General features: G+C 36.3%; 1 protein-coding gene across 1 annotated transcript in view; it reads left to right on the plus strand.

Annotated features, from left to right (window-relative positions):
- Positions 1 to 15,618, plus strand: part of LOC139747605 (uncharacterized) — a 50,938-nt gene that overhangs the window by 34,741 nt on the left and 579 nt on the right. The window contains exons 11-14 of the mRNA XM_071660080.1: positions 4,751 to 4,921; positions 12,427 to 12,739; positions 14,626 to 14,756; positions 14,967 to 15,618. The exon at positions 14,967 to 15,618 is cut by the window's right edge and continues 579 nt beyond it. Of these exons, the coding sequence (XP_071516181.1) occupies positions 4,751 to 4,921; positions 12,427 to 12,739; positions 14,626 to 14,756; positions 14,967 to 15,140 (789 nt within the window). The 3' untranslated portion in view covers positions 15,141 to 15,618. The remainder of the gene's footprint in view (positions 1 to 4,750; positions 4,922 to 12,426; positions 12,740 to 14,625; positions 14,757 to 14,966) is intronic.

Here is a 15,618-nt window from a genome sequence, read left to right on the forward strand (position 1 = left end):
TCACCGCCATTTCATCGACCAACCCCTTTAGTGCGGTTGAACAGCTGGGCTGGTTGTGGACCAACTGTCGTAACCAAGATTCGCACCTATGTGCTCGACCCTGAGCGGCCCATGAATGCCTCACATAAATACATAATTGATATGTATGTTTTTATAGCACAAACGACAGATGAAGCTGAAGTATCAAGGTAAGAAGAGATCTACTGTTGTATAAGGAAGGATGTATCACTCATGGGAGTGCTGAAATGATTTGGAAAACGAATAAAATAAAACAAAAATTATTCTGGTACGTGAGAGGTCGACACACAATGTTCACCAGGAAGGGAGATGACTGCTATAGACCAGACGGATGTAAATGGCTTGCCCTTCACTCTGTGGACTTCAATTTACAGTAAATGGTTTTCAAAGACAAGTAAAAGAAAATATCAACGAGTGCGTGTGTGAGACAGAGAGAGAAGCAGAGGATTTTTCTTGTCTTTGTCAAACGTATCGTCCAAAGGTGACGGCAGAGCATAACACATAATGGTGCACATCTGGACGGTTAGTGACTGAGAACAAAATAACGTTTGGAGAAAATAGACACATGATTAACATACATAATTACTGGACGAAGGAAATCTCAAGCAGTAATTGCATGACAGAAGCAGCGTTGATCATCAGTGCACACATACTAGTGTTTGTATCTTGGTGAAGGTGGGAGGGAGTTCCTTGGTGAGGGTGGGAGGGAGTTCCTTGGTGAGGGTGGGAGGGAGTTCCTTGGTGAGGGTGGGAGGGAGTTCCTTGGTGACTGTGGGAGGGAGTTCCTTGGTGAGGGTGGGAGGGAGTTCCTTGGTGAGGGTGGGAGGGAGTTCCTTGGTGAGGGTGGGAGGGAGTTCCTTGGTGAAGGTGGGAGGGAGTTCCTTGGTGAGGGTGGGAGGGAGTTCCTTGGTGAAGGTGGGAGGGAGTTCCTTGGTGAGGGTGGGAGGGAGTTCCTTGGTGAGGGTGGGAGGGAGTTCCTTGGTGAGGGTGGGAGGGAGTTCCCTGATAAGGGTGAGGAGTTCCCCGTTCTAGATAAGCCTTGAGCCGGGGGAAGGTGGAGGGGACCTGGCTCACTGGTCGTCAGGCAGGAGGTGACTCACTAAGTGGCTGGATGGCTTTCAAACTGGTGAACTACCTGGGACGTGATTAGGGTCGTCAACCTCAAACCACATCCACCAACCGAAGGATCCTGATCACCTGAGGAAGGTGTTGAGAATGATTCCAACACCACACACGTATACACCATATATACACTATGTATACACTATGTATACACTATGTGTATGAGGAGGCCTTTCAGTAAGAGTTGAACACCTGGATTGTATGTTAACGATTATAAAGGAATATACAACAAGACACCTTTATTAAAGTAGTTTAAACCGGGAGACAAACCTTAACATTGATGATTAAAGTATAAATGATATTATTTAAATTATATAAAAAAGATAAAACGAAAACAACGTTTTTGTAGTAAATACGGAACATGGGCGAGGGGGATCAAAGTGATATGAGAAATATAAGATTTGACGTAAATATGAATAAATAAATAAAATGAGTTTCATATTAAAGTAGCGACTGAACATGGAAGACGTAGTGAGATATTAAGGTAAGAAACAGGAATTGAACATGAAAATAACATGAAGAACTTTTATAAAAGAACTCCTGATAGACAATGGTGGTCAACAGAGAAGCAGAACACGAAGGTTGAGAATTGAATTGTGAAAGATGACAAATGATACGAGACACAAACATGAATGATAATAAACTATACAAGATAAATATAGCCAGTAACATTACTCAGCTGTATTGACGTAGTGACGCACTCGTATGACAGGAACACTTCCGTCACATGACAGGAACACTTCCGTCACATGACAGGATGAGTTCCGTCACATGACATGAACAGTTCCGTCACATGACAGGAACTGTTCCGTCACATGACAGGATCAGTTCCGTCACATGACATGAACAGTTCCGTCACATGACAGGAACTGTTCCGTCACATGACAGGATCAGTTCCGTCACATGACAGGAACAGTTCCGTCACATGACAGGAACACTTCCGTCACATGACATGAACAGCTCCGTCACATGACAGGATCAGTTCCGTCACATGACAGGAACAGTTCCGTCACATGACAGGAACACTTCCGTCACATGACATGAACAGCTCCGTCACATGACAGGATCAGTTACGTCACATGACAGGAACAGTTCCGTCACATGACAGGAACACTTCCGTCACATGACATGAACAGCTCCGTCACATGACAGGATCAGTTCCGTCACATGACAGGAACAGTTCCGTCACATGACAGGAACACTTCCGTCACATGACATGAACAGCTCCGTCACATGACAGGATCAGTTCCGTCACATGACAGGAACAGTTCCGTCACATGACAGGAACACTTCCGTCACATGACATGAACAGCTCCGTCACATGACAGGATCAGTTACGTCACATGACAGGAACAGTTCCGTCACATGACAGGAACACTTCCGTCACATGACATGAACAGCTCCGTCACATGACAGGATCAGTTCCGTCACATGACAGGAACAGTTCCGTCACATGACATGAACAGTTCCGTCACATGACAGGATCAGTTCCGTCACATGACAGGAACACTTCCGTCACATGACATGAACAGCTCCGTCACATGACAGGATCAGTTCCGTCACATGTGGACTGCAGGTTGGAACATTAGTTCTAATAAGATATTTTCACACTCAAAAGAACGGGTCATTCAATGTTAGATTGAGACAACGATATATTATTGTGTTGTGCTAGCTTAATATACTTATGTGAGAAGTGGCGAATATGGAATATTTATATATATATATATATATATATTATATATATATATATATATATATATATATATATATATATATATATATATATTTTTTTTTTTTTTATTTATTTTGCTTTGTCGCTGTCTCCCGCGTTAGTGAGGTAGCGCAAGGAAACAGACGAAAGAAATGGCCCAACCCACCCCCATACACATGTATATACATACACGTCCACACACGCAAATATACATACCTATACATCTCAATGTACAAATTTATATACACACACAGACACATACATATATACCCATGCACACAATTCACAGTCTGCCTTTATTCATTCCCATCGCCACCTCGCCACACATGGAATACCATCCCCCTCCCCCCTCATGTGTGCGAGGTAGCGCTAGCAAAAGACAACAAAGGCCCCATTCGTTCACACTCAATCTCTAGCTGTCATGCAATAATGCCCGAAACCACAGCTCCCTTTCCGCATCCAGGCCCCACACAACTTTCCATGGTTTACCCCAGACGCTTCACATGCCCTGATTCAATACACTGACAGCACGTCAACCCCGGTATACCACATCGATCCAATTCACTCTATTCCTTGCCCGCCTTTCACCCTCCTGCATGTTCAGGCAGGCCCCGATCACTCAAAATCTTTTTCACTCCATCTTTCCACCTCCAATTTGGTCTCCCACTTCTCCTCGTTCCCTCCACCTCCGACACTTATATCCTCTTGATCAATCTTTCCTCATTCATTCTCTCCATGTGCCCAAACCATTTCAAAACGCCCTCTTCTGCTCTCTCAACCACGCTCTTTTTATTTCCACACAACTCTCTTACCCTTACATTACTTACTCGATCAAACCACCTCACACCGCACATTGTCCTGAAACATCTCATTTCCATCACATCCACCCTCCTGCGCACAACTCTATCCATAGCCCACGCCTCGCAACCATACAACATATATATATACATATTTTTTTTCAAACTATTCGCCATTTCCCGCGTTAGCGAGGTCGCGTTAAGAACAGAGGACTGGGCCATTGAGGGAATATCCTCACCTGGCCCCCTTCTCTGTTCCTTCTTTTGGAAAATTAAAAAAAATTGAGAGGGGAGGATTTCCAGCCCCCCGCTCCCTCCCCTTTTAGTCGCCTTCTACGACACGCAGGGAATACTTGGGAAGTATTCTTTCTACCCATGTGAAGCGTCTGGGGTAAACCATGGAAAATTTTGTGGGGCGTGGATGTGGCAAGGGAGCTGTGGTTTCGGTGCATTACACATGACAGCTAGAGAATGCGTGTGAACGAATGTAGCCTTTGTTGTCTGTTCCTAGCGCTACCTCGCGCGCGCTTGGGGGGAGGGGTGTGCCATTTCATATGTGGCTGGGTGGCGACAGGAATGGATGAAGGCAGCAAGTATGAATACGCACAGGTGTATATATCAAATGATAATGATAAATCTTGTATCAAATGATAATGACAACTTGTGCTATCAAATATCGTCTTCTTGTTCTTCAAAGTTCTTGTTCAGAAACTTTCTTCCCTCATGTTCTAGTCTATACTTAACTGCATTTACTCGCTGTCTCTCTTCATACCTGCTTCATACCTTCCTCGTTCATTGTTCATGTTTAGATACTTTATATTATAGTTAAGGTTCAGTTATACAATGAATCTAATAAAAGTAAAAGAAATAAAGTTATGAAGGTGACCTTGATGGTGTCGCCCTCGGGTATAATGACTCGTGTGTGGAGACTGACAGAACTGAAGGATATGCAGATCTATATTTACCACTGAGTTTCCAAGGTGGAAGTTAGCGTGTTGCATGGAGATGAGGAAGCAAAGTTGCTCCAGCACTGAGTCATGCCACACTGATGGAGAAGTCTGTCCTGATCTTTATTTCTCTACTTTTTTCAACATCGTAACAGGAGCTGAAGACAGTTGATGGGACGGTTCACAAACCAGCACTGAAGCCAGACTGCTGGACACACCTGACACTTTCCTCACGTAAGGAAGTTAGTGACAAGATGTCCTCCTTCATATTCTCTCTGCCTGACGCCACAGATCATACTGGCTGCTTCCCTGGCCAGTACGTAGCCGTAAGTACCAGTCATCTTCTTGTTGTAATCAAATATATTTTGGGTCAATCAGCTGATGTATGTATGCATCAGCTTCCACAAACCTGAAGACAAATAACTTTCCTAAAGAATACCTAAACGTAACTCCCTTAATGTACTTCCCTTAATGTACTTCCCTTAATGTACCTCCCTTAATGTACCTCCCTTAATGTACTTCCCTTAATGTACCTCCCTTAATGTACCTCCCTTAATGTACCTCCCTTAATGTACTTCCCTTAATGTACCTCCCTTAATGTACCTCCCTTAATGTACCTCCCTTAATGTACCTCACTTAATGTACTTCCCTTAATGCACCGCCCTTAAATATTGGGCAAAATTTCAGCTGCACTTGTCTGTACTAATGTAACTATTACATGATTCTTGTGAATATTTACAGATGATATAACTATTTCCAGTGTTTTACACGTAAATTTCACATTAATCGAATATCACTTAAGGTGTTCATATGTATGTAAATAAATCTACGTATAATGATGAAAGAAGAATAGGAATTATGAGCAGGTTGTACAGGGATGAACTGTTACTCATACGTCATCATGGTAACGCATAATCATGATTAAGTATTGTAACAACCTCGTAATGACACGTGATCATGGTAACGCACAATCATGATCAAGTATTGTAACAGCCTTTGTAATGAGTTTTTGGAAGCTAATCATTTTAAGTTTTACAGTGTTCCTTCCCTCATTAAGCCCTCATGTCAATATTGAACGCCCCGAAAAAGTTATATTTAAACCCATAATAATATTTAAACTCGGATATAGTTATATACCATAATATATATATATATACTCGGATATAGTTATATACCATAATATATATATACTCGGATATAGTTATATACCATAATATATATATATACTCGGATATAGTTATATACCATAATATATATATACTCGGATATAGTTATATACCATAATATATATATACTCGGATATAGTTATATACCAGATTATATATATACTCAGATATAGTTATATACCATAATATATATATACTCGGATATAGTTATATACCATAATATATATATACTCGGATATAGTTATATACCATAATATATATATACTCGGATATAGTTATATACCATAATATATATATATACTCGGATATAGTTATATACCATAATATATATATATACTCGGATATAGTTATATACCATAATATATATATATATACTCGGATATAGTTATATACCATAATATATATATACTCGGATATAGTTATATACCATAATATATATATACTCGGATATAGTTATATACCATAATATATATATACTCGGATATAGTTATATACCATAATATATATATACTCGGATATAGTTATATACCATAATATATATATATATACTCGGATATAGTTATATACCATAATATATATATACTCGGATATAGTTATATACCATAATATATATATACTCGGATATAGTTATATACCATAATATATATATACTCGGATATAGTTATATACCATAATATATATATACTCGGATATAGTTATATACCATAATATATATATACTCGGATATAGTTATATACCATAATATATATATACTCGGATATAGTTATATACCATAATATATATATACTCGGATATAGTTATATACCATAATATATATATACTCGGATATAGTTATATACCATAATATATATATACTCGGATATAGTTATATACCATAATATATATATACTCGGATATAGTTATATACCATAATATATATATACTCGGATATAGTTATATACCATAATATATATATACTCGGATATAGTTATATACCATAATATATATATACTCGGATATAGTTATATACCATAATATATATATACTCGGATATAGTTATATACCATAATATATATATACTCGGATATAGTTATATACCATAATATATATATACTCGGATATAGTTATATACCATAATATATATATATATACTCGGATATAGTTATATACCATAATATATATATACTCGGATATAGTTATATACCATAATATATATATACTCGGATATAGTTATATACCATAATATATATATACTCGGATATAGTTATATACCATAATATATATATACTCGGATATAGTTATATACCATAATATATATATACTCGGATATAGTTATATACCATAATATATATATACTCGGATATAGTTATATACCATAATATATATATACTCGGATATAGTTATATACCATAATATATATATACTCGGATATAGTTATATACCATAATATATATATACTCGGATATAGTTATATACCATAATATATATATACTCGGATATAGTTATATACCATAATATATATATATACTCGGATATAGTTATATACCATAATATATATATACTCGGATATAGTTATATACCATAATATATATATATACTCGGATATAGTTATATACCATAATATATATATATATACTCGGATATAGTTATATACCATAATATATATATACTCGGATATAGTTATATACCATAATATATATATACTCGGATATAGTTATATACCATAATATATATATACTCGGATATAGTTATATACCATAATATATATATACTCGGATATAGTTATATACCATAATATATATATACTCGGATATAGTTATATACCATAATATATATATACTCGGATATAGTTATATACCATAATATATATATACTCGGATATAGTTATATACCATAATATATATATACTCGGATATAGTTATATACCATAATATATATATACTCGGATATAGTTATATACCATAATATATATATACTCGGATATAGTTATATACCATAATATATATATACTCGGATATAGTTATATACCATAATATATATATACTCGGATATAGTTATATACCATAATATATATATACTCGGATATAGTTATATACCATAATATATATATATACTCGGATATAGTTATATACCATAATATATATATACTCGGATATAGTTATATACCATAATATATATATACTCGGATATAGTTATATACCATAATATATATATACTCGGATATAGTTATATACCATAATATATATATATATACTCGGATATAGTTATATACCATAATATATATATATACTCGGATATAGTTATATACCATAATATATATATATACTCGGATATAGTTATATACCATAATATATATATATACTCGGATATAGTTATATACCATAATATATATATACTCGGATATAGTTATATACCATAATATATATATACTCGGATATAGTTATATACCATAATATATATATACTCGGATATAGTTATATACCATAATATATATATACTCGGATATAGTTATATACCATAATATATATATACTCGGATATAGTTATATACCATAATATATATATATATACTCGGATATAGTTATATACCATAATATATATATACTCGGATATAGTTATATACCATAATATATATATACTCGGATATAGTTATATACCATAATATATATATATACTCGGATATAGTTATATACCATAATATATATATACTCGGATATAGTTATATACCATAATATATATATACTCGGATATAGTTATATACCATAATATATATATACTCGGATATAGTTATATACCATAATATATATATACTCGGATATAGTTATATACCATAATATATATATACTCGGATATAGTTATATACCATAATATATATATACTCGGATATAGTTATATACCATAATATATATATATACTCGGATATAGTTATATACCATAATATATATATATACTCGGATATAGTTATATACCATAATATATATATACTCGGATATAGTTATATACCATAATATATATATATACTCGGATATAGTTATATACCATAATATATATATACTCGGATATAGTTATATACCATAATATATATATACTCGGATATAGTTATATACCATAATATATATATACTCGGATATAGTTATATACCATAATATATATATACTCGGATATAGTTATATACCATAATATATATATATACTCGGATATAGTTATATACCATAATATATATATACTCGGATATAGTTATATACCATAATATATATATATACTCGGATATAGTTATATACCATAATATATATATATACTCGGATATAGTTATATACCATAATATATATATACTCGGATATAGTTATATACCATAATATATATATATACTCGGATATAGTTATATACCATAATATATATATATATACTCGGATATAGTTATATACCATAATATATATATACTCGGATATAGTTATATACCATAATATATATATATACTCGGATATAGTTATATACCATAATATATATATATATACTCGGATATAGTTATATACCATAATATATATATACTCGGATATAGTTATATACCATAATATATATATACTCGGATATAGTTATATACCATAATATATATATATACTCGGATATAGTTATATACCATAATATATATATACTCGGATATAGTTATATACCATAATATATATATATACTCGGATATAGTTATATACCATAATATATATATACTCGGATATAGTTATATACCATAATATATATATATATACTCGGATATAGTTATATACCATAATATATATATACTCGGATATAGTTATATACCATAATATATATATATACTCGGATATAGTTATATACCATAATATATATATATACTCGGATATAGTTATATACCATAATATATATATATACTCGGATATAGTTATATACCATAATATATATATATACTCGGATATAGTTATATACCATAATATATATATACTCGGATATAGTTATATACCATAATATATATATACTCGGATATAGTTATATACCATAATATATATATACTCGGATATAGTTATATACCATAATATATATATACTCGGATATAGTTATATACCATAATATATATATACTCGGATATAGTTATATACCATAATATATATATATATACTCGGATATAGTTATATACCATAATATATATATACTCGGATATAGTTATATACCATAATATATATATACTCGGATATAGTTATATACCATAATATATATATATATACTCGGATATAGTTATATACCATAATATATATATGGATCTGGAACGGAATAAGATAGAGTTGATAGAGATGCTCTGTGGAAGGTATTAAGAATATATGGTGTGGGAGGCAAGTTGTTAGAAGCAGTGAAAAGTTTTTATCGAGGATGTAAGGCATGTGTACGTGTAGGAAGAGAGGAAAAGTGATTGGTTCTCAGTAAATGTAGGTTTGCGGCAGGGGTGTGTGATGTCTCCATGGTTGTTTAATTTGTTTATGGATGGGGTTATTAGGGAGGTGAATGCAACAGTTTTGGAAAGAGGGGCAAGTATGCAGTCTGTTGTGGATGAAAGAGCTTGGGAAGTGAGTCAGTTGTTGTTCGCTGATGATACAGCGCTGGTGGCTGATTCATGTGAGAAACTGCAGAAGATGGTGACTGAGTTTGGCAAAGTGTGTGAAAGAAGAAAGTTGAGAGTAAATGTGAATAAGAGCAAGGTTATTAGGTACAGGAGGGTTGAGGGTCAAGTCAACTGGGAGGTAAGTTTGAATGGAGAAAAACTGGAGGAAGCGAAGTGTTTTAGATATCTGGGAGTGAATTTGGCATCGGATGGAACCATGGAAGCGGAAGTGAATCATTGGGTGAGGGAGGGGGCGAAAGTTCTGGGAGCGTTGAAGAATGTGTGGAAGTCGAGAACATTATCTCGGAAAGCAAAAATGGTTATGTTTGAAGGAATAGTGGTTCCAACAATGTTGTATGGTTGCGAGGCGTGGGCTATGGATAGAGTTGTGCGCGAGGAGGGTGGATGTGCTGGAAATGAGATGTTTGAGGACAATATGTGGTGTGAGGTGGTTTGATCGAGTAAGTAATGAATAGGGTAAGAGAGATGTGTGGAAATACAAAGAGTGTGGTTGAGAGAGTAGAAGAGGGTGTTTTGAAATGGTTTGGTCACATAGAGAGAATGAGTGAGGAAAGATTGAGCAAGAGGATATATGTGTCAGAGGTGGAGGGAACGAGGAGAAGTGGGAGACCAAATTGGAGGTGGAAAGATGGAGTGAAAAAGATTTTGAGTGATCGGGGCCTGAACATGCAGGAGGGTGAAAGGCGTGCAAGGAATAGAGTGAATTGGAACGATGTGGTATACCGGGGTCGACGTGCTGGCAATGGATTGAAGCAGGGCATGTGAAGCGTCTGTGGTAAATCATGGAAAGTTCTGTGGGGCCTGGATGTGGAAAGGGAGCTGTGGTTTCGGTGCATTATTACATGACAGCTAGAGACTGAGTGTGAACGAATGTGGCCTTTGTTGTCTTTTGCTAGCGCTACCTCGCACACATGAGGGGAGGGGGGGCTGTTATTTCATGTGTGGCGGGATGGCGATGGGAATGAATACAGGCAGACAGTATGAATTATGTACATGTGTATATATGTATATGTCTGTGTGTGTATATATATATGTATACGTTGGGATGTATAGGTATGTATATTTGCGTGTGTGGACGTGTCTGTATATGTAGATGGGTTGGGCCATTTCTTTCGTCTGTTTCCTTGCGTTACCTCGCTAACGCGGGAGACAGCGACAAAGTGAATGATTTATATATATATAATAAGTAATGAGCATAAAATGGTAGGTTTTCTGTACATGCTAAACTTACACACGTTTCCATCTCTATGGATCCAGAAGTCTAACTATGGCAATAACATACCATTATTTTCAATTTCAATAATAAAGTTGATGGGAGGTACTATGTTATTAAGTAAAGGGAGAAATATTTGTAAATTTTCATTTGTTGGCCAAACGCCAAGAACATCATCCACATACCTAAATCAAATGTATTAGAAGGTAAGTTATCCTTTAGTAATTTTGTTTCAAGGAATTCCATGTAATGATTACTTGATACAGGTGAAAGAGAGTTATCCATTGCCATGTCAAATTTCTGAGCATAATATTCTCCATTAAATTGAAAAATGCAGTCTTTTATACACAATTTTATCAATTCAGTAAAAACAGACTTTGAAACAAGCAAATAAATGTTATGCAATATATCAACTGGATATTCTAAAAAGCCATCAACTGGAACTTTTGTAAACAGAGGTGAAACATCAAAGCTAACCAGTTTGAAATCAAAAGGAACATTTATATCATTAAGCTTGTCAACTAAATCTACATTGTTCATAATATTAGAATTTGATACCTTACCCACTAATGGGCTTAATAAAGAAAACGATCCACTCCGACAATTTACATGTAATGGAGCCTACTGAACTCACTATGGGTCTTGCTGGAAATTTTGGTTTATGTGTTTTGATAAGTCCATACATATATGGCAATGAAGGGGACAATGATGAAAATCTTTTGACAAGAGAATCATTAGATTTCAACTGAAGTAGTTGTAGAAAGGTAATCAAAATTTCCAGCAAGACCCACAGTGAATTTAGTGGATTTATTAGATGACAAAATGAAAGTTTCGTGTGAATCTACTTGGAGTTTGTAGTCAACTAATATATATCTTTCATAAAGCGAACGACGTATTCACTTTGCATCATTATTTTCCAGGAGAGAAACTGGAGTTCCAAGGGCCGTGTGGTGGGCTGGAATACACAGCCAACGAACTGGATGAGTTAACACTGCTTGTATCTGGGGCAGGCATCACCCCAGCCCTACAGTTGATACGTTGTGTCGTCCGCAATCCAGCTGACACAACTCGTCTTACACTGCTATACTTCGATGACACTTATGAGGACATCCTCTACCGAACTGAGCTCGATGGATATGCCAGTGAGTGTTGATGACTTTGGCATATCTTTCTTTCTCAAATTCTTGTTAGTATGTGTCGTCTGTCTAATCAAGTTATGTCATACATAGATGTCTCGTCGCTAAATGAACTGCTGAATGTGACTTGCCGAGCAGAACCAGAGTTGATCTGGCATATGAATGACACATGTGACTTGATCCCACAATGCTAGGATGATAAGATCCCACAATGCTAGGATGATAAGATCCCACAATGCTAGGATGATAAGATCCCACAATGCTCTGATGATAAGATCCACAATGCTAGGATGATAAGATCCACAGTGCTAGGATGATAAGATCCCACACTACTAGGATGATAAGATCCCACAATGCTAGGATGATAAGATCCCACAATGCTAGGATGATAAGACCCCACAATGCTAGGATGATAAGACCCACAATGCTAGGATGATAAGATCCCACAATGCTAGGATGATAAGATCCCACACTACTAGGATGATAAGATCCCACAATGCTAGGATGATAAGATCCCACAATGCTAGGATGATAAGACCCCACAATGCTAGGATTATAAGACCCCACAATGCTAGGCTGATAAGATCCCACAATGCTAGGATGATAAGATCCCACAATGCTAGGATGATAAGATCCCACAGTGCTCTGATGATAAGATCCACAATGCTAGGATGATAAGAGCCCACAATGCTAGGATGATAAGATCCCACAATGCTAGGATGATAAGATCCCACAATGCTAGGATGATAAGATCCCACAATGCTAGGATGATAAGATCCCACACTGCTAGGATGATAAGACCCCACAATGCTAGGATGATAAGACCCCACAATGCTCTGATGATAAGATCCACAATGCTAGGATGATAAGATCCCACAATGCTAGGCTGATAAGATCCCACAATGCTCTGATGATAAGATCCACAATGCTAGGATGATAAGATCCCACAATGCTTGGATGATAAGATCCCACAATGCTAGGATGATAAGATCCCACAATGCTAGGATGATAAGATCCCACACTGCTAGGATGATAAGATCCCACAATGCTAGGATGATAAGATCCCACAATGCTAGGCTGATAAGATCCACAATGCTAGGATGATAAGACTCCACAATGCTAGGATGATAAGATTCCACAATGCTAGGCTGATAAGATCTCACAATGCTAGGATGATGAGATCCACAATGGTAGGATGATAAGATCCCACAATGCTAGGATGATAAGATCCCACAATGCTAGGATGATGAGATCCCACAATGCTAGGATGATAAGATCCCACAATGCTAGGATGATGAGATCCCACAATGCTAGGATGATAAGCCTTGATCCAAATGCAAGTATTAGATCCTTACCACCTCCTGGTTTCATGAACATATTCTAATTCATTTATGTAATTTACTGATATATTCATTCCTATAACAGGCATATGTTTAGATATAATCACACAGACGTAGATAGTTTTCAGTCTCGCCAGGTACACACGAGAAAGCTCTTAAAACTCAGGAATGTATAGTGTTTATTATCAGCAGATCTCCAGTACAAAACTGCCAACATCATACTTGAAATGCATTACACTGTTTACTGAATTGTTAGTTGCACATAATCTGATGAACAGAATACGCGTCTCTCCATCACTAGATGTAACAATGTGAGGAACACCAGATAACATTTTGTATGAGATAATAGGACTGAATACTATTTACCATGGACCATCTTCGCTACTGTAGTTTTTACCTATGAGAAAAAGAAGATGATAACAGGAAAGCTTAAAGATCATCCACTAGAACGAAACTAACAGTGATAAGCTTGACTCATGACGTCAGTATGTGATCACTGTACTAGGACCGTCACTGCTCAGACACGTCTGTTTAACGGAAGGTTTCCAACAGGTGAAGATGAGAGGGTGCGAGTGGTGTACACCCTGGGCGAGCCTCCTGAGTCTTGGGAGGGAGAGGAAGGCTACATTGACACACACATGATCGACAGACACGTCACCAAACCTAATGGCTTCAAGCATAAGGTGGGTTGAGGATCATCATGGCTGTCACTTCTGGAAGTCATTTCGACAGAAGAATCCTCAATGTTTTTGTTTGCATTACCAACTGTTTCATGATGAATTATTGTCCTCTTCTTTATGCTATCTTCCAATGGTGTAATATCCCCAGCTATACACTGGGCCAGACTTCACTAAGCCAACATTTTCAACAATATTCACTTTCATTTTTCCTAGGTGGTCATATGTGGTGGCCCCTCCATGAGCATGTCGTGCCTCTACTCCCTCCGGAAGCTCGGTTATCCTCCTCACTGCGCCTTCGTCTTTGGCCAGTTTGGTGCGGAACAGGTCAAGGCGATTTACGGCAGAAACGCTCGTCTGGCAAGTCACCGCTGTGATGATAAACAGTGACTTAGAATAACAAGCGAAGAAGAGGGAGAACATCCATCGAGACAGGATGACCAGAAAAGTGGTAAACCATATTCTGAATAACAAAGTGTCTGTGGCAATGAACTGAACGAAGGAAAAGGAATATAATCCCAAGACAAAACCAGAAGAAGAGAAAGTAAGTTGTGATGACCACATAACCTGACCATGGGTAGTGATCCCTCGATACCAAATTGTATTGCCTCTATATGGCCAGTATAGCGACCTGAGTACCTCATCCAACCAAACCCATCGAAGCACTGGAGCTGTGGAACATCGATGTGGGTCGATTGGAACATCGATGTGGGTCGATTGGAACATCGAACTGATGTGGGTCGGTTGGAACATCGAACTGATATGGGTCGCTTGGAACATCGAACTGATGTGGGTCGATTGGAACATCGAACTGATGTGGGTCGGTTGGAACATCGAACTGATGTGGGTCGGTTGGAACATCGAACTG

Source organism: Panulirus ornatus, chromosome 69 (genome assembly GCF_036320965.1).
Source record: "Panulirus ornatus isolate Po-2019 chromosome 69, ASM3632096v1, whole genome shotgun sequence".
Taxonomy (NCBI): Eukaryota; Metazoa; Arthropoda; class Malacostraca; order Decapoda; family Palinuridae; genus Panulirus; species Panulirus ornatus.